Below are 19,170 nucleotides of genomic sequence, written 5' to 3'. Positions count from 1 at the left end.
TCACTATATGCCCAAAAGTATGTGGACAACTCTCTTTATTATGGTCAGGTTTTTAAGTCACATTAATTGCTAGCAGGTGTATAGAATAAATTTTATTAAATTATGTATATGCTTCTAACTTTGTCAACATTTTGATCAGGTATTTTTTATAAAAGCGAGGCCCATAAAAAGTATGTTGTGGAGGCACTCTAGTGCGCTGCTCGGGCCCATTATCCTTAATAAACCAGGTCTTCTATTACAACAGCAGCGGTGCTTAAGCTCACAAATGCTCTTTTGATAGAATCAGCATCAATTTTCAACTTCAAGATTTTGTGAAAAAAATTAAGACTGCTGTTAATTACTTTAATTTCATTTTCATCAGCTGCTTTAACCTGAGTTGCTGCGGGTCTGGTTTAACTGGGAAACACTGGGCATAAGACAGTAATACCCTGGATAGCACACTGATCCATCGCAGGGCTGAATATTTTTTAGGCAAGTAAATAATAGTTTAGATGGGCTTTAGACATGCCTATGTTAAATGACTATATTTAGAGTAAAATATATTTAGTTTTTTTTTTTTTTTTTTAAGTGTTTTTTTAAGTGTTAGTAAGTACGTCAGCTTAAGTGCTTAGTAAAGAGGTGGGTTTTTAATTGTCTTTTGAAGACAGCGAGAGACTAAGATGTTCGTTCCACCACTTGAGTGCAAGTACAGAGAAGAGCCTTGATGCTTGTCTTCCTCGAGTTCTGGGTGGAGGATCAAGTCGAGCGAGACTAGTGACTTGGAGGTTGCATGGTACAGAGCGGTGTTTTATTAGACTTGTGATGCGTTGGCACCTTTTGAGAGTGTTTTCTGCATTTCCTGTATTTCTGCCTTGTCCACTGTGACCTCTATCTGGATGAAGCAGTGTGTAAGGACAGCAACCAACTAGTAATTTCTCTATAGTGGTGTATAACTGCTGTGTTTCAGTATTATAAAGCCCCACCCTGTTGCTTAAATAAGCTAAATAAAGAGGAGGTGGCAGGTTCACCAACATTTAATAACTGAACTGGTTCCACAATTCAGTAACTGGATCTTTGGATTAGGCTATAGATTTATAAATGTATTCTGTTGCTGTAATAGCAACGCCTGAATAAAAGATATTGACTTGCACTTAAGATGCATTAAGAGGTAATAGAATGACTTAAATAACATCTCTCCTTAAGCTAAAAAGACGAATACGAACATGCCAAAGTCTGCACAGATTCTGACCAAGAGCAATGATCAGTGCTTCAGATCAGTGCCCTCCCGGAACCCATTCAGATTGTATTGCAGTGCCTGCAGAGAGAGTCTATGAGCGCAATCCGGGGCGATTTTCCGCTCAAAAAGGGGCGGTACTGTACGGAACACAACTCGATGCTGATTGGACTACGATATTCAGAGGCAAGACGGACTGTCCAGAACAGTCTTAGCTAGTTTAACACTGGTTGAATGTGATAGAAAAATTCCTTCCCTTTCGCCCTTTGGTGGTGCGTCGCCTGATCGCCCTAAGGAACGAGCCGCCCCTGCTTCAGATTAACTCTGTGATGCTCTATTCACATAAGAAAGTATTGTAGAATTACGCGTCATGTCGTGTAATTAATTACATTACACTTTTAAAGAATAATGAACACCACATTGCATACCATGTTGACCCATATATCAAAACAAGTACTAATGCACTCTTGGGCCTTTTATTGTCTTGAATAATTTGATTCCATTGCTTGTCCCTTTCTTGTTGTCTAACTTTTAACAAAGGTTTATGTTAGACCTTGCTCTCATTCAGTCTCGGTTTCAATAGTGGCAGCTGCAAGCTTAACTAACAAAAGAGAGCACTGTTCTCATTTAAACTGCCCAAAAGCTTTTTCTGGCCCATAGAATAAAACAATCTGTAATAAACTAATATTAGCGATGAAAAACTAACACGTATGTGTTACATGCGACACTCAGAAGGGTTAGAAACAGGGTTAGAACCAGGCCATATTGGCTGGTTAAACATTAACGAGGGATTAGTGTTGAATTTGGGGCGCGTGCGCATATGGAACTGGGCGGGGCTTATAGTCGGTCCGCTTTCATTTACATACGCAAACGTGAGACTGGGCGGGGCTTCGTTTATAAACCGTGACATCAGCGTACGCTGTGGATAAACTCGGTTCGTGTCGCTGCGAACAACAGGGAGGTAAAAATGGTGCCGCATTAATTCAGGCTTCATTTATTTATTGCGTTACTTCATGTCTTTGAACGCGTGTGTTTGTTCGTAGTTCCGTGAAATGAAGGATTTAATAAGAAAGGTGCGTTAGGACGTGGGAGCGACGCTACAGAAATGTGTGCTCTGTTGCTTGATGTATAAAGATAAACGGAAGCCTGGAGGATCAGCAGAGATACAATTATAAAACATTACAGTATTTATTAAGATATTCCTGCGTTTATTCGGTACAAACAGCCGGCTGAAGCACTGCTCTGTGAGCACACGCACACCAAACCATCTGAAACAAACGAGGCGCAGCGGTTCAATTACTGAAGGTAAGAGACATGGCCATCAGTTATATATGAAATACTGATGATTTCTCTTTTACACGGTTACTGTTTTAACTAAACGGATCATTTAAACACCTCTTCTTATTTGTGCATGCAATAAGCTGTATATGCAAATTTCTCTGCTATTTTACATTCTAACGTTGAATATATGCATATCTATCTATTTATCTATCTATGTCTGTTACATATATAAGAATCTTTGCAAGTGGCAAATGTAAACGTGTTACACCACACCACGCTTATTTGGTTTGACAGGCCTGTTTTGCATTATAGTACCAGGGTTTTTTGTTACTTTGTTTGGTATTAAGTCCCTTAATACAAAAACGTGTCTTAATTTGACCCATGGTGTAAATGCAACAAATGCAATGCTTCTGCTTATAAACACTTAAACAATAATGAATGTGTGTAGATCTTAGTGTTCAAGAGTTAATCTAGTGACAGCCATGCGTTATTAATGAACTCTACACACATTTTAAGCATTTACTTACACGCACATGCTCACAAGTATGACTTGCTAAAAGTAATTCATGCAAAATATCAAGAATATGTGGGGCGAGACAGTTTGGTTGCTGTGTTTAGCTGGTTGAACTGCACCTTACAACTCTCAATAATACAATTCTAATAATACAATATGATCTGATTTTATGCAGCTATTTATGCCAGTATGTGGTCTAATACCAATATCAGATGGGTATATTCTTAGTTACAATATGGTATGGAGTGATAGAATAGTAATATATGTCTATAGATTAATTGGTTTGCACATTTTGCCCAAAAAAGAAGCCAAAATTAATCACTATGATTGAATATTTCAACATTTTAGAGTATTAAAGGCTAACTTTGTACATGTGGAATAAAAGGGGTGGACTGGTTAGGCGTTCACACTTGTTAGACTTGCACACCTCAAGCAAAAAAAAATTTCTAATGACTTTATCCCCTTGCAATTGTCCAGTCACAGTAATCTAGCAGATACATAACCGTGGGTCTCAGGGTCATGTTTTTTTCCATTGATTGACTGCACATAAGAGGCAGCTTGATGTACACTAAGGAGCTGAGTGATGGCCTCTAACGTGGCTGTGTCATTTACCGGACACGTTTACTAATCCATTCCTCAAATCAATACATTGTAATGAACCCTAAATGCTTGCGTGATGCTGATCGTAAACATCTGATCAATGTTTTATTGCCTCAGGTCATTGCTTATTGTGCTAGATTTAAGACTTAGCAGTCTTAGAAAACAAGTTATTGTTTTAGTTTGTTGCAGTTGGGTTTGTCTGCATCACCAAGTAATCTGTTTGCTTTTACTAAGTTGTTAAAATGTTTGTGCTTGGCATTTAAGTGCCTCATTACACCAGGTGCAAGTTCACGATCATTTTTTATGATCACTTAACTGAAATTCATTGCTCTTAGAATATATAAAGACCAAGTTGAAGCAGAAACATAAGTTCTGCAGTTTAAGAAAAGCAATCCATCTGTTGCTTGACAGCAGCTGCAAGGCTCATAGTCCAGTTTACACTTCCTGGATTCATTTACAGGATATCTTATAAGCAAATGGGGCCTTTAAAGGTGACACCTGCTTTAGGCCATTTGTGTGAATGCATTGTGGTATATCCACTGTTGTTAACGCCTTCAGTGCACCCATCATACCTTTGATTCCTTTACCTGGAAATAACAATTAATAGTCTTAGCATTTAATGTCTACAGCTCATGAAATAACATAAGTTTGCTGTAGTGCTTGCTACAGGTTAGTTAGAGAAATTCAAATGCCTGTTTATTTGCCCAATATGCAGCCAGCTAATTTTTTCCACATCCAAAAATAAATGTTGGTTCTTTCATAGTGGTTTTGATATCTGGCTCACTGTGATCAACTTATCATTGTCCTCAAGTATTGTAGTATTAAACTAACAGGATCATTTATGTTTGGCTTCTCATATTATCATCTCATTGGGCGTGACATCATAAGTTGTAACGGTAAACAAACGATATTAATCCAAAGTGTAAACCTTAATCAATCTTGTGTAGGTTTAGTGGTATATTTTGTGCATTTAATTAGTCATAATATATACTGTATATATTATGACTAATTATATATATATATATATAGTGTTTAGCACTATTCATACAGTCTTCAAGCCCAGTTTAACCTTAGGGGAAACGTTTAAGGATTTGATTGGACCAATTATGTACTTCACACGGTTTTGTGTGCTATAATACCTGCAATTAAAAAAACACCAATACTAAAACATTATAGCAACTTATTTTAATGCTAGTTTGTAGTCCTTGTCCATTTCTTGCTATTTTATTCAGGGGTACAAATTAAGTAAATGAATGCAGATTTATCTCAGTGTCAGCTTTAAGTAAACTAAACACATTTTGGCACTAATGAGCATTATCTTATTACAGAGTAAGGTTTGTTGGTTATGGGCATATGCTTAATAACTGATTGCCACATTATATTTACAGTGTTTGGCATATGAACAGACTCGTTTATTTTAATCTATTTGGGCACAACCCCTATACAAATGACTTGAATCGTGCAGATGCTCACTAGCTGCATTTTTCTCTCTCCTCATGTGAATGATTCCCTCATAAAGGATCCTACAAAGTTTGCTTTGATTCTAGATGTTGTGTAAAAGAGTTTACTTGGTACTTGGCTCTGTTTTGGTGACTTTATATCGGCACTTTTTAAACTTTTCCCTGCTTCTTTGCTTGATACAGAGCATGCAATACATTTCTTGCCTAATTCCTGCTATGCACACAGTCGTTATCAAATCCTGCAGGGTCATTATGCCTCATTCACAACCTGCACAGTGCCAGACACATTTATATCCGGCACTAATCTGCTTTTATGGGAAAAGTGCTCTCTGCTGCAGCAGGGCTTTCCTGTTTATCTATGCTTAAAGTATTTAACCCTCCCAGTATACTCTTTCAAGCTTCTACGCCTTTCTTTCTTTCTTTTAGTTTTATAAAGGTGTGGATGTTATGGTTGTAGTTTTGAATATTGTCAAAAGATCAGATGACATGGCCTTATTAAATGTGAGTTAATCCACAAACTGGATGGGGTTTTTACTGGGTAAATTGTACATTAAACGTATCACACAATCTAGGTTAAAAACATGTACTATATTCAGGCAAACAAGTAACAACATATCATATGTTTAATATAATTTCTTAAAACAAACAAATCCTTTAAATTGTGCATATTTCCTGTAGTACAAAGCCAAGAGAGCCAAGTGCACTTTTCAGCTCAGATTACTCCAAATTCTCCCAAAGAGAGGTTTGAGTTTACAGCTAGGCTGAATGAACAGCCATTAAAAAGAGGGAAAAAAATTTCAGTTCTTTGTATTTGTGGCTTGGAAAGAGAAAAAGATTTTGTCCTAAGATTAAAATTAAGGTTTCTTTGTTCAAATAAGCTTCTGCAGGTCATAAAAGCATCTTTACAAAAACTTCATTGTTAGACACTGGGAACTATGAAGGAGACTGCTGACTCATTACAAAAACACCTGGTTCTACATTATGTACTTGTGTTTTTGATCACCAGTCATATATGTATTAACATGCAAATCAACTTTATATGAACAAAAAACTAACAATCATTTTACTGAGCTGTTTAATTCCAGGTTACACTCCTGTTTCTATATAAGTAGTGTCAAACCATAACTGTTTACTGATAGTCACTGATTCCCCCCACTATTATTGATACCATTTCAGCAATATATTCATAAATGTTTTAGTATTTGGGCTACTTTTACAAGCTTTTGCAGAAACATAATGCAAAAGGTCACAGGCTTGATATTGGTGGCTTACGGACAGTTACTTCTATTTATATATTCTTTTGACACGTTGGTCTTAAAACAAAGTTTGGGAAGGGGTGATGTTGGTGTAGTCCTTCAGGCCCTGAAACTTTGCACTGCAAATTTGAAACCTAATTGAGACTTGTAATGTGTTGACTAAAGCCTTTGTAGTGCAAAGATAAAGATAGCAGGCTGCTAAATAATAAGTCCTGTTTTAGAGATGCTCCTATATAAAGAAGATAGACAAAAACCTACATGGCTGCAGCAGCTACTAACCTGGTATAACTAAGGGTAAAAGAGCAAAAGCTATATTCATATTTTTATGTGTGATTATTAGTTCTTTTTTGCTAAACGATCGCCGTTTGCTGTAACTTGGCAAAAAGCATATCCATAAGCTTATACGTTCCATTAGTTTATAAATGTTGAATTATATAATTTAAATATTTTAGTCTGATAAAGGCTTCCAATTATCAAAAGCCAACAGACATATTGTTAATATCTGGAGTTACTAAATGGTCACAATCATCACAAATATGCAAGCAATGGACTCATCCCACATTAGTCTGCTGACGCATTTTAGGCCCCCAGTAAAAGGTCTCACACAGGGCACAACGCCAACCCTAGCAGGCAGTTGGGACTGTAACGTATGGTTGTAATGAGTAGGATAGTGGAAGAGCAAGAGAAGGATGTGGAGTAAGAAGGTCATGAAGGAGAAAATTTGGAAGATTGCAGGATGAGGTTGCAGCTTTGTGTGCAACTGTGGTTTAGCAGTAGCACGGCAAGGCTGCCTTTTATGGTAAGATGGTGTGTGCTCTGCCTTTTTCCCCAAATTATCCTTTGTTGCAAATTTGCAGTAGATTAAATATATTACTGTGTATCTGCAACATATAAACATGATGAGACAAAGCCTGTTTTTTCATACTTTGACTGATATGCCCTATCATGCTTTCAGGTTTTGTTTAGCAAGTTCTAACTTTTTATTCAGCCTTTGGCACAGTGTGACAGTTTATACAGTTGAGTGTAGGGCCTCTCCTATTCCCTTTAGTAAAAATGAGGGATGGGGAAAGACTGATTTGGTCAGAGGGTTGGTGCTTGTGTCAAGAATGCAGGATGTGGCCAGCTTGCAGCTGCAAAATAACACATTACACACTTTCATCCAGATTTAAGAGATGGTGTCGAACTGAGTGTCTATTAGGCACTTAAGTCTAAAAATGGCTCCAGTCTGCTTCAGCAATGTGAAGTTGCATCTCATATGTTCTCTTATTCCATACTGACTACCATCAAATAAATATTTCCCTAACTATTCCAAATCATGTATACCATGTCAGAAGTTATGCTTTAATTAATTCGGAGGCATGCTACATGTTCTTGGCAATGACATGACATTTAGAACAGGATAGATATTCAAATACAGTAAAGCAAAGTAAAAATAAAGTTGTTAAAGATTCTGATCATGTGACAAACTGACAATGTGCTGGGCAGGATGAGCGGATGCAAAGGCAGGCATGATTTTCTGGTCTGGGTTTTTTCCCCCATTTGTTTTCACCAGTTTTATCACTTGTTGATGTGAGCAGATTGATGGTGTGAGTTGCTTTTTTTTTTTTGGTTCTACATACAGTCAGCAGAGAGTTAGAGGCTTTAATGTGTAGGCATTTCAGCTTACTGCTAGACTGTGGGTGGAGATGTGTTTCTGGCATATTGAGTAGCTGTCACTATAAGTGACCGGCTGGCTGTAATATATTCTTTGAAATTCTATAGTATAACATTGATCAGTATGAAAAGTAGTTTTTTTTTGGCTCTATAGCCCTAATGTAAATGTATCGGCATGTTTTACGAGAGAACAGTGGCTCAGGACTTTAAGCCAGCTTACCCAATTACTTCTGATGAGGCATATAACAGCTTCTAGACTGCCAACTTACCCAGTAGAAGCAGGTCACGCACCCTATTGACTCTCACTTCAATGGATGAAGTGAGAAATGGATAAAGTGGTAGAAAAATACCCATGGGAAAGAGAAGAAAAAAAGAAGAAAAAAAAGCTACTTTACAATAATTTCCAGATATGAAAGAAAATGGTGTGAAATAAACAAATTAGAAAGTAAAAGTAATGTTTAGAAGGGACTGCTTTACACTCCTTTATTTTGTTATTTCACAGGGTAGAACATCAAGCTTTTCCAAGTTTAGGATATGTTAGATTTAGTATTAGTTTTAGTTATCACAACCTAAATCTAGTACTTGATGTACAAATGTCATGCTTCAAAATATTGGCCGCCATTTCTTATAGTACATTTTGAAATGGATGTTCAGAATATAAGCCCTAACCAGTCAAATTAATTTGCCATTTTCTCTAATAGCAACAGTAGAGGATCCTGATTGTATGCAGTGGGTTTGTTTTTTGTTTTTAGTTGAATTTAATATGCAGTGTCTTCCATCAAAATTTCTGTTTTCATCTGTTCAAATTCTCCAGTGGTGCTGAGCACAAATTAAATTTTCTGCTTCCTTTGTTCTTATTCCCCCCCCCCCCCCCCCCCCCTCCATCCCAACACACACCCACATGCCCTCTCGCTCACCAGCCCAGCCGGTTTTAAGCCTACACAATAGCTGTGCTACCCAGACCATTTGTGTAGCTTCTAACAGGGAAAAAGTCTCAGAGATGATTGGGGGTGGAAAACTAGGGAGAGTGGTGTAGAAAAGCAGTGGTTAAAATAGAGTAGATTCGAGAAAGGTGAAAGGTCAGGAGTGTCTTGCTGGGTTTTTGGTGCATTTATTGTCCACTTCTTGTTTAGCTTAATGATGTAAGTTCAAAAAGTTTTATTAAACATGTTTAAAAACAACACAGACAATGGGCTTCCATGGTCCTGACCAAAACTAAAATGTTTTTGAAAACAAATCCTTGTTTATGATTAGTGTTTTATTGAAAATTATTAAAATGTGGCCACTTGTTGCAGAATCCTAAAGCATTAAGCATTACATTGTAGCGCTGATGCTACACTTGGGGATTTTACCTCATAGTCCCCCAGTATTGTGATAGTAATCTGAATTGTCTAATGTCAAATACAATTTTCCTTTATTCTTGCACCTAAATTTATGTACAAGACTGTAAACATTTTGTATTTTGTTTTAGGTAGCAGGACCAAATCAGGAACTAATCCTGGGTTCAGTGTGTACAGCACAAATTCCAGTGTGCAAAAAACTGAGTATACCAAAAATTGCCTGGCAACAGCTGAGATGAAACCTGATGGTGTTGCCACAACGCCGGCTGACCCAACAGAAGTTGTTGTGGAGCCTGAGAATGACACAGGATCTAATGGCCAGCCCCAATTAGATCAGAGTCCACCTTCACAGCCTGAAAATTCAGAAAATGTACAAACAGTAGAAAACTCTACAGCTGCACTTTCTCAGAATGAGTTTAATGGAAAGATGCTGGATCCGAAAACCAAGACCAAAGTCCCAGGAAAAACAAAGCCAAGTACAGTCGGCACTAAAGCATCAAATGCATCAGGTGTAGCCTCTCGCCCTGCTACTGCTCAGGGTCGAGTGCCCAATGGTGTTGCGAAGGCAGCTTCAAACAGTTTAGCCAAAAAACCTGTAGCTGTAACATCAGATACCAAGAAAACTACCTCTTTTGGAGTGGGTGCCCAGCCCAAGAAAGGTCCCACTGCTTCAGCCGTAGAACCAAGGACCCAGGTGAAGGCAGCTGAACGGAAACCTGTTTGGGCTGCTAAACCAGCAGTGACCTCTGCGAATGGTTGGACGAGACCACAAACAGCTTCCACCGTGCAATCTGCAGCAAGCAAAAAGCCACCTTCAACAGTCAAGCCCAAGACAACAGGTATGTCTGATAACAGATATGTTATTTTACTTATTTCTTTTATGGTGACAATCTAACTTTTGATCTCATCACAGCATCAAGGCCGGCTACGGCACCCACTGCCAAACTCGGTGTTTCAGCTGCCCCAAAAGCTGCTCCTGTTTCCAAAGCAACCAGGTGAGTTAGACAGTAGTCTGTCTAGACTTCTGTACTGGTAATTGTAATAGAATGTATTTATCCTTAATGAAGTGATCCAACCTTTTTTTTGAAGTTTACACCACCAAGTAAGCATTGTGTGCATACATTGCAAATACTTCACCTGCAAAAGTCATTTTTAATCAAGTAATTGCAAATATATTGCTATTAATTTTACAAATGATTTGTGCAGTATCACAATAAAATCCCACATGCTATGAGGGGAGTGCAAGTATTAGCTATGCATGATCATTAGTAGGGGGTTGTAAAATAAATAGAAATAAGAATCTTATCAAACATATGAGACACAGAGATTACCATTTATAGGTAAGTTATTTTTAGAATTTTGGATACATGTCCTGGTTTGTATCCCTCTGTTGTATGTCTGATTCACTATAAACTAAATAAGGATAATAATATCCTTTTTTTAGCAAGGCTTTGGATCACAGCTTAAACATTTCCACTTCATAACCATTCCAAAGAAAATAAGATAGCCTTATACTTGTGGTTTTCGGGTCTTGGTTTTCCAGACTTTTTTTTTTTTTTTTTTTTTTTTTTTTTTTTTTCTCTCTCTCGTTAAATAGTCAGAGCAGTAATGCTTGTTTTAGACTGTATATTAAATACAAAGCATACTCCTATGTGTGTAGTTTGCAGAGGGTGCAGCTAAGGTAACTATATTGTGTGGTGCCTATTTAATTTTGGCTATATAATGTAGTTGTGAGCAGTTATAAAGATAGAAGATATAAAGGGAAGGCATGAGGTTTATACTTCTTTTTGTCAAAACCTTTTGTCTTATTTACAGCATGATGATAAAAGCAGAACAATTAACTGGTTCACTATCTTTTTCTATCTGGAAATTGTTGTTTCTTGGGTTATGCATTTTTAGAGATATATCAGTAAAGCTATAAGAATTAATTAGTATGGATTTAAACTTCAATTACCTTTTATTTTCCATGCTTTAGGCCTACCACAGCACCTGCTTCTCGGTCTACCACTTCCATAATTCCAAGTAGATCAGCCACCTCTGTTACTAAATCTTCTGTCCCAAAAACGACCATCACTGCTTCATCTGCTGTCCTTTCTGCATCATCACAGTCCTCCAAGGTCTCAACTGTAGGAGCTAGAAAAGGTAGATTTTTAATACAAGTTAAAATGCAATTCTGTTCTTGCATCACTCTTTTTACCCATTAAATGCCAAGTGTTACTTATTCGTTTTTGTTTTCTAGATATCAAAACTTCCACAAGTGCACCGGTCAGAAAACCGCTTGCCTCCACCACCACTCGTCCTACAGCTATAAAGACCTCAAAACCTGAACCCCCAAAACCTGGTGTGGCTGCCAAACGACTGCCCACAGAACCCAAAACTTCTCAAACGAAAGCCGATGAAACTAGGCATGTGCCAACAAGGAAGGTTCAGCCAAGTCCCCGAAACACACCCACACGCCCAACAGCAAGGAACCAGCAACAAGGGGGTACTACCCCAGTCCTGAAGCGACAGACTATTAAACCAACACAGTCTGTTTCACCATTAGTCATTAAGGAGAAGTCTGTTAAGGATTCTACATCAGTGTGTGCGGAACCCTCTGTAGATTTAGCAAGCGTAACATCCGTTGCAACAGCTGAAGTCACAGTACCTGCAGAATCTGTTCCAGAAGTGCTAGTTCCTTTAGCAGTAGAGCTAGAACAACCAGATCAACACACTAGTGAACCTGTGGAAGTTCAGAGAGATGAAGGTGTCCCTGATTCTAATCCTTCCAACATGGATATCAATTTTGCTATGGAACAAGCCATCACGAATGCATTAGCAACAGAAACAGTAGCTGAAGAGCCCAATGTTGTATCATCTAGTCCTACAGCTGTTAGCCCTGAACCAGAATCCAAAAAAGCTAATGACTGTTTTTTGAATGAAGCTCCAACGGCACACAAAACGTCTCAAGAACCTGTGATTGCCTCACCATCTGAAGTTTTAGTTGCTGCCAAAATGTCCCCTAAAGGGTTAGAGGTTGCTGAAAAATCCGAGCAAATTATTCACAGTGTTGATGATGAAGAGGAGGAGGAAAAGGAATGCAGTCAGCAGGTGTCCGTGTCAGACATGAGTGGTACACAGCCCACTGAGGAATCCAGGCCTGGTTCAGCTGGCTTTGCTGGCTCAGTATGGCGTGCAGGTGGCCTGCTCTCAGAACTTGACTCTGAGGATGTTAGTTGCAGCCAGCAGGGGGCTTCAGAGCTTAGTGCTCCTGGTGTCCTAGAGGGCACTGAAAGTATGGATGATCTAGGTGAGGCTAGCCTAAAAGGTGCTGATGGTGATGGTGCATCAGTTGGATCTCCAGATCTTGAGAAGGTTCCTGATATCCCCACCAATGAAGATGATGATGATCATGTTTGTGACATGGACGTGGGGTCAGAATTGGCAGACGATTCACACAAGCACGGTCATGATAACGATGACGATGATGATGTGGAAATGGCCAGTGAGGGAATTACTGAAAGTGGTCTTGAGAGTTATGGAAATGCAGATGAGGATGACTTTGCAGAAGACTACAGACTGGACAACCTGAACCGTATGCAGCCTTTATCCACTGTACCTTCTGCAGGCCCATGGGGTCAGGCAAACACTTCCCCTGACCCCTGTATGCAGCCTTTATCCACTGTACCCTCTGCAGCTCCATGGGGTCAGGCAAATGCATCTCCTGACCCCTGTATGCAGCCGTTATCCACTGTAACTTTTGCAGCCCCATGTGGTCAGGCAAATACTTCTCCTGACCCCTGTATGAAGTCACCACAACCAGACCCTACCTTACTCTCTGGTCCATCCTCTAATCCATGGCAAACAGATTCTGAATCACCCACCCAAGAACCTGCACAAACTCTGCTTGGTGTTGAAAGTGCCAATGAAGCCCCATCCTCACCTGACCTTCCTGGGGAGCCCGCACCAAGATCGCCTCAATCTACTTTAATGCACGAGTTGGATCCCTGCCTTAAACAAGATTTGACATTTCATTCCCAAGCCATGAGCCCATCAAGCACCCTGCATGGTAACAAAAGCATGCCCGAGGAGCTAGAAGATTTCAATGTATGCTCTGAAATAAACCCTGTTTCTGTTCTGCCAGACATCGCGCAAGATCTGGATAGTCATCTTGATCAAGATGAAGTGGAGGAACCTGAAACTTTACCTGCAGATGACAAGATAGCTTGTCTCACAACTGCACAGACATCTGTGCCATCTTCACCTTTGTTAACTACAGGTGACAAGGCTAGTGACACCGAAGGAGAGATGCCGATCAGTAAACCTAATATAGAAACTGGTTCCACAGGAAATGGATGCTTAAATAGTAAGGAAGATATCCACCACCTGTCTGCTTCGGGTGAGTGCGAGGAGGCCTGTGTCGAGTTAGAGGGTGGGGGTGGTAGCGACACTCCTCAGTCTGCTACCTCAGGTGCTTCCTATGGTTTCAACTCCAATGCCCACTCTAGCACAGAGAGCTGTACCAAGAGTCCAGGCATTTTCTCTCTTGAGAATGAAGAGCAGCTTCCAGATGAGGCCAAAGATCCTTCCTTGATTAAGGAGCTCACCCTTGCTTCTACAGATGATGTGCTTGATCCTGTTCAACAAAGTGAAAACCAACTAAACACTGAGCAGCAGTACATGCTCTGCGGGAAAGTCAGTGACGAGTTACCAGAGTCTTCCATATTGGGGGCCGCGCTGCCTGCTGAGACAGGCTTGAATAGCATTTTTTCCTCACAGCACCAGGAAGACTGGGATCTTGATGCACCCCATCCGTACTTCTCGACAATTTCTGATAAGACTGATACCTCCTTGCCAGGTAATGTATAAAATATTCTTTGCCAATGCACCTTCAGTTGTCTGTTGTTCTGTCGTGATTTTTCCAGGTTTCATCTTTAATGTTAAAAGGCAGACATTTCTGGAGAATTCTGATCATAATGTATTCAAATAATAGTGCCACTTCCCTGCATATTACAAGTATCTTAATATTACATGGCTTAAAATTCCTGTATGTGCAATAGCTACTACTATTTACAACTTGAACATTTTGTTTTGTATTTTTTAGCTGAATACTGTGTGTGGCCTTGAACTGGCAATTGTGGAGTTTACAAAAAAGAATGATATATTTAAGCAAAAAGAACTGTAAAATGGACTTAAGACATTTTTGTGTGTATTTAGCGTAACATTTTTATGGAAAACACTAATTTTTTGTATTTTGTTTACTCTCATTGAGTTTGTATGCCTTTTGCCCTTTATAACTTCAACCCTTGTCTCTTCCCCCACACACATGCCTTCTAGTTTGCACTTCAGGGTTGCTTAACCCTTAACTTAAATGTTGTAATAAATGTATTTGAGCACTTATCGTCCTAGCTTTAAATAAAGGTTAGACAAAACATACTTTCTCTTTCCTGTATATTTATTTAAATTGAGTTTATTTGCCAGAAAGGGAATTTTCATCTTGGATAAAATTTAGTTATGGCAGACATCACAGTGAGCCATTATACCAACCATGGGTTAAATTGTATGTATTCTACATAGTACATATCTATTAAACTACTATTTACATGACTGTAAGAACTATGGCATTTAGGAAAATGTCTAAAGGTTTTATTAACTTCATTCAATTCTTTTAGACTCGGAATTTCAAGACATGTAACTTTTTACATATAGTTCAAGACTAAAAAAGGGTTACAGGCCAATCTTGGATACTGGAGCTGAGGCAAGAGAACTTGTGTGCTCCTACTTAAGCCTTTTACTGCTAGTGTGGTGTACTTTCCACCCCTTTTTCCCTTACCTTGTCTCCTCTACGAATCCCATCTACCTGAGGAACGGAGAAACACAAGATTTGATCCTACGAGGCTTCTGGATCTTATTCTTGACCAAGGTGCTTAGTTGTCCTTTTCCTTCCCTCTCCCTTTTTAAATACCTACATCACCATGTGGTTTGGTTCCTCTTCTTTTCATCTGACCCCCACCACTCAGGACTAAGCTATGCTTTAATCGCAACCACACAAGTTTGCCGTTCGGATGAACTTTTTATTGGAAGTAGCTAACGCACACTAATTTGCACAAAGAGGATTCCAAATCTGTCCACTTGGATATACCAAAGTGCACTTTTAACTAAATAACAATGTACAAAGCACTAAAGACTGCTCATTAATTCACTGAAGGTTTGCTGTGCACAAGGGTGTATTGTTGCTTGATGCATGCTATAGTGTCACATTTTACTGTATTTGTAATATGCACGTTAAGCACTTGGTCTTGCATGCATGTTTATTTAATTGGCCGGTCAAACGGAGGCCCCCCCCACAAGCTTTATTTCTATTTTGCTTTTCAATAGTCTGTGGTTACTGCATATACAGGGCGTGGCTGCTTTCATTGCACAATCTTATCACCGACAGTTCTCATGATGTGACTGAGATTAATTTTTTTGTCTGTCATCTGTCCTCTCTATAGCCCTCCACTATAAAAGATGTCAGTTTCACAGCTATACCTTTTCATTAATGCTGAGTTTTATTTCTTTTTGGCACAATACATTCATTGCTTTACCACTCTATTTTGCTTTTTTTCTGACTGTTTGCCTTGTTTACAGGTATGGTAAGGCCACCCAAGCACCATAATAGGCCACGTGTGGATCATGTGATCCATGTCCCACATTTGTCTACAGACGTACCTCCAAGAATGCCAAGTCTGAGCGGGAATGCCCAACTTATCCGACTGGAACATCATCAGCAGCAGCTCCAAGTGATTAATCAGAGACGGGAACAACAAAGCAAATGGGCCAAAGGACCTGAGGGGTGTGTACAAGGGGATGAAAATAAGGTTGAAAAAAACAGGTTGGAAAAGGAAGATAATAAACAGGAGGAGGAAAATAAGTTGGAGAAGCAGAAAAGAGACCTGCTCCAGCTACAAATTCAACAGCAGCAGCAAGAGTTGAAGCAGAGGCAGCAGATCATTCAATGGCAAGAGGAGCTGAAACAACAAAGCAAGCTGCACAATAGACCTAACAATGCTATGACCACAGTACTGTCACCCTCTGGACTTGGTACTATCTATGAGACACTGGAGACCAGTGATTCGGAAGAAAACTATGAAAATGAAGGTAGCGTAGACATTATGATAGAAAAAAAAATGAAACATGAAAACTTCCCCAAAGAGACGTGCCTAATAACAAACCCCACCAACACCAGTCCTCCGATAGATGACACAGACTCTCCATACTCTGAAAGCACAGCATCATCTCCTGAACTTACAGAAAAACAAGAAAGGCTAACCTATTCTAGTGCAACCAACAGCCCTCCTCTTTTGAAATCCAACCCCCCACAATGTCCCTTTCCATTGGAGGTGCACTGGGGGAAAAGACCTGATCTTGTTCAGCAGCTGATTAACCAGACATTGCTGGTGACTGGAAGCAACTGCTCCCCATGTTTGCTTCTCCCTGAAGGGGCTGCTGGGACACTTAGCCCGCTGGAGACAAGGCTTTGGCCCAACCTGGCCCCACTTAGCCCTTCTTCTGCCACAGTGACATCTGTTAGCAGCTTCTCACCTGAGATTTCAGGTAGCTCGTCACAAGGGGAATGGACAGTGGTGGAGCTGGAAACACATCATTAGTTCTGTATTCACACTGACAGTGTTCTTTTCATTTATTCTATGTTTACATGGCTTGATGAGTACTGGTCATCTAGTTAGTACATAGTTTACTGTGCAGCAACCTTTGTGCTGACCTTAACATGTACAGCATCCTTAACTGTATATTGCTGTACTGCATAGAAAAGTTATATTTGTCATTGGAAGCTTTTACTTGCACTAACACGTGTGTATTGCAGTCATGGTTATTCAGGAGAAGTAATTTGTGTGCAATTTGCAATTGCCAGAACTGTACTGCCCTTTTTATCTCGACTAAAAATAGAAATAAAATTTTCAGTGAAGAAATAAAAACTAGAGCTGTGTAAAGCATGTTGGTGACAAGGTAGCATCTATTTATTTTTGTCCGTAATAGATATGAAGTACAGTCTATCACCTGCCGTGGGCCGCCTTATGTAGCATTGTTGTTGGCTTTAAGGCTGTTTTACAAATTAGCTTTAAATAGTTAAGACACAAAGGAATAAAGGACACTTGCCATTTTCCTACTACACCAAATTAAGCATAGTTTATTTAATAAACAATAAATTACTACCCATAGTAAAATAACCTTTTTAAAGCAGCGTATTCATATACTAATGCCTTATTTAAAGATTTCTGCAAAACTGTAGCTCACAGAAAATACTAATGTGGTAAATATTTTTTGAAGTGACACTGATATGGTGAATATTAATGAGCACACTCTTGGATACTATTTTTGTATGACTAATTCAAAATATACATATGAGCTCTTCAGTTGCGTCAATGCACCAATAATTACTTGTATGGTAGGGAACACTGTTAAAAGCCATATTAAATCCTGTGCCTCATTAATAATCTCAGACCAGAATAACAATTTCTGGTCATGTGGTGATTATGCCATTTTATATAGCCTGTCCTACACTGTGACTGACATGAGGTGCACATGTCAAATTATTTGCATTATATGTTGTGTATGCCTTGTAATGAATCTCCTCTGTGAACTGTGTTGTATGTGTGTATTGTGGTGTTTTGCAGCTTGTGGCCACCATTTAACTGGATTTTTAAACATTTTGTGTAGCTAGTCAAGTCAGCGTTAAAGATGTCACTCCCTCCCCTGTAAGTCCTTAAAGGTACTGTGTGTACAGTTTGTTTGTTAAAAGGAATGCATGGATGTAAATCGGTGACAGCCACTGTATGGCTAAAAGTATGCATACTCGTCTCCTATTTGTTGTTTTTAAGGTGTATGAAATAAATTACAAATAACTTTGAGGCGGAGGTCCTTTTCTTATCCAGATAGAACATGTTTCTGTGCATGGAGGTTCATTAGGGCATGGCGAGCCTGGTGTGGAGAAACTTTAGTGGCCTTTGTACCACCTGACCTCAACCCTATTATAAACGCCTTTGGGGTTTATTGGAATGTTGGTTGTGTGGCACAGTTGGATGACTGACTAACCCTACAAATGCTTCTTTTTTTTTTTTTTTTTTACTTAGAGTACGATTTACCACAAATACTCTTGTGGAAATCCATAGCCACAGAGGAAAAGTAGTTACAGCAGCAAGGGTGGGTTTTTTTTTTAATTGGATGTCAAACAAATTGTCCATTCATTTGGCCATATAGTTTAGTAGAATGCATGCTAAGACTAAATTGGTCACAGCTTTAAGTAAAAGCACTGAAGTAGATTAATAGAGATTTAAACTATAGTATGTACATTTTGAAGCATTCTAGGTATTTTTAATGGTTTGTTTAGGCTGTTGAGCTTTTTTTTGTTAAGAAGCAGCATTTTATCATTTAACTGTGCACTGCAGTCAGGGAATTAAATATATAGTTCTATTCAAACCCATACTACTGTTGCCTATATGCCTGAGCTCCAAGTATAACTATAAAATTATACATAAGATTCAGGCAATAAAAAAAATCGAAAGGAGTCGAATGAATTTCTAAAAGTATGACTAGCACAAGTAAACTGTGACCAATTCCAATAAATATGCACAGCTACTGGAAGTGTAATTATTGTTTTGTCATGTACTACTTTATGTATATTTTTGTAATTTATTTTAAGATGTATTTTTATATGTAGTTTTGTTTTTAGAAGTTGGTTTCATATGATGGCAGCTCAATTCAGTCAGGATGAAGTTTCTAAACTGTAAATTAAGAGTTTCTTGCTTTTTTTTGGTTTGTTTTTTTCTTTTTTTGTTTGTTTTTGGTGTAAAAAAAAGAAATAAAACTGCATTTG

At 38.9% G+C, this 19,170-nt stretch overlaps 1 protein-coding gene across 2 annotated transcripts; it reads left to right on the top strand.

The window, feature by feature from the left end:
* Window positions 1–2,193: 2,193 nt before the first annotated feature.
* prr36a (proline rich 36a) lies at window positions 2,194–16,960 on the top strand. Of its 2 annotated transcripts, none has more exons than XM_063009639.1 (6): window positions 2,194–2,518; window positions 9,449–10,156; window positions 10,231–10,312; window positions 11,293–11,459; window positions 11,557–14,154; window positions 15,927–16,960. In XM_063009639.1, the coding sequence occupies exons 2-6, from the start codon at window positions 9,553–9,555 to the stop codon at window positions 16,943–16,945; spliced, it is 4,470 nt and encodes a 1,489-aa protein (XP_062865709.1). In that variant the 5' UTR covers window positions 2,194–2,518; window positions 9,449–9,552; the 3' UTR covers window positions 16,946–16,960. The 2 variants fall into 2 exon arrangements, with proteins under 2 accessions (XP_062865709.1, XP_062865710.1); XM_063009640.1 differs by lacking the exon at window positions 15,927–16,960 and adding an exon at window positions 14,401–14,732.
* The last annotated feature ends 2,210 nt before the right edge of the window (window positions 16,961–19,170 follow it).

The sequence above is a fragment of the Trichomycterus rosablanca genome, chromosome 15 (genome assembly GCF_030014385.1).
Source record: "Trichomycterus rosablanca isolate fTriRos1 chromosome 15, fTriRos1.hap1, whole genome shotgun sequence".
Classification (NCBI taxonomy): domain Eukaryota; kingdom Metazoa; phylum Chordata; class Actinopteri; order Siluriformes; family Trichomycteridae; genus Trichomycterus; species Trichomycterus rosablanca.
Note: the sequence above shows the minus strand (reverse complement) of the source record. Positions and strands in the feature narration are given on the sequence as shown.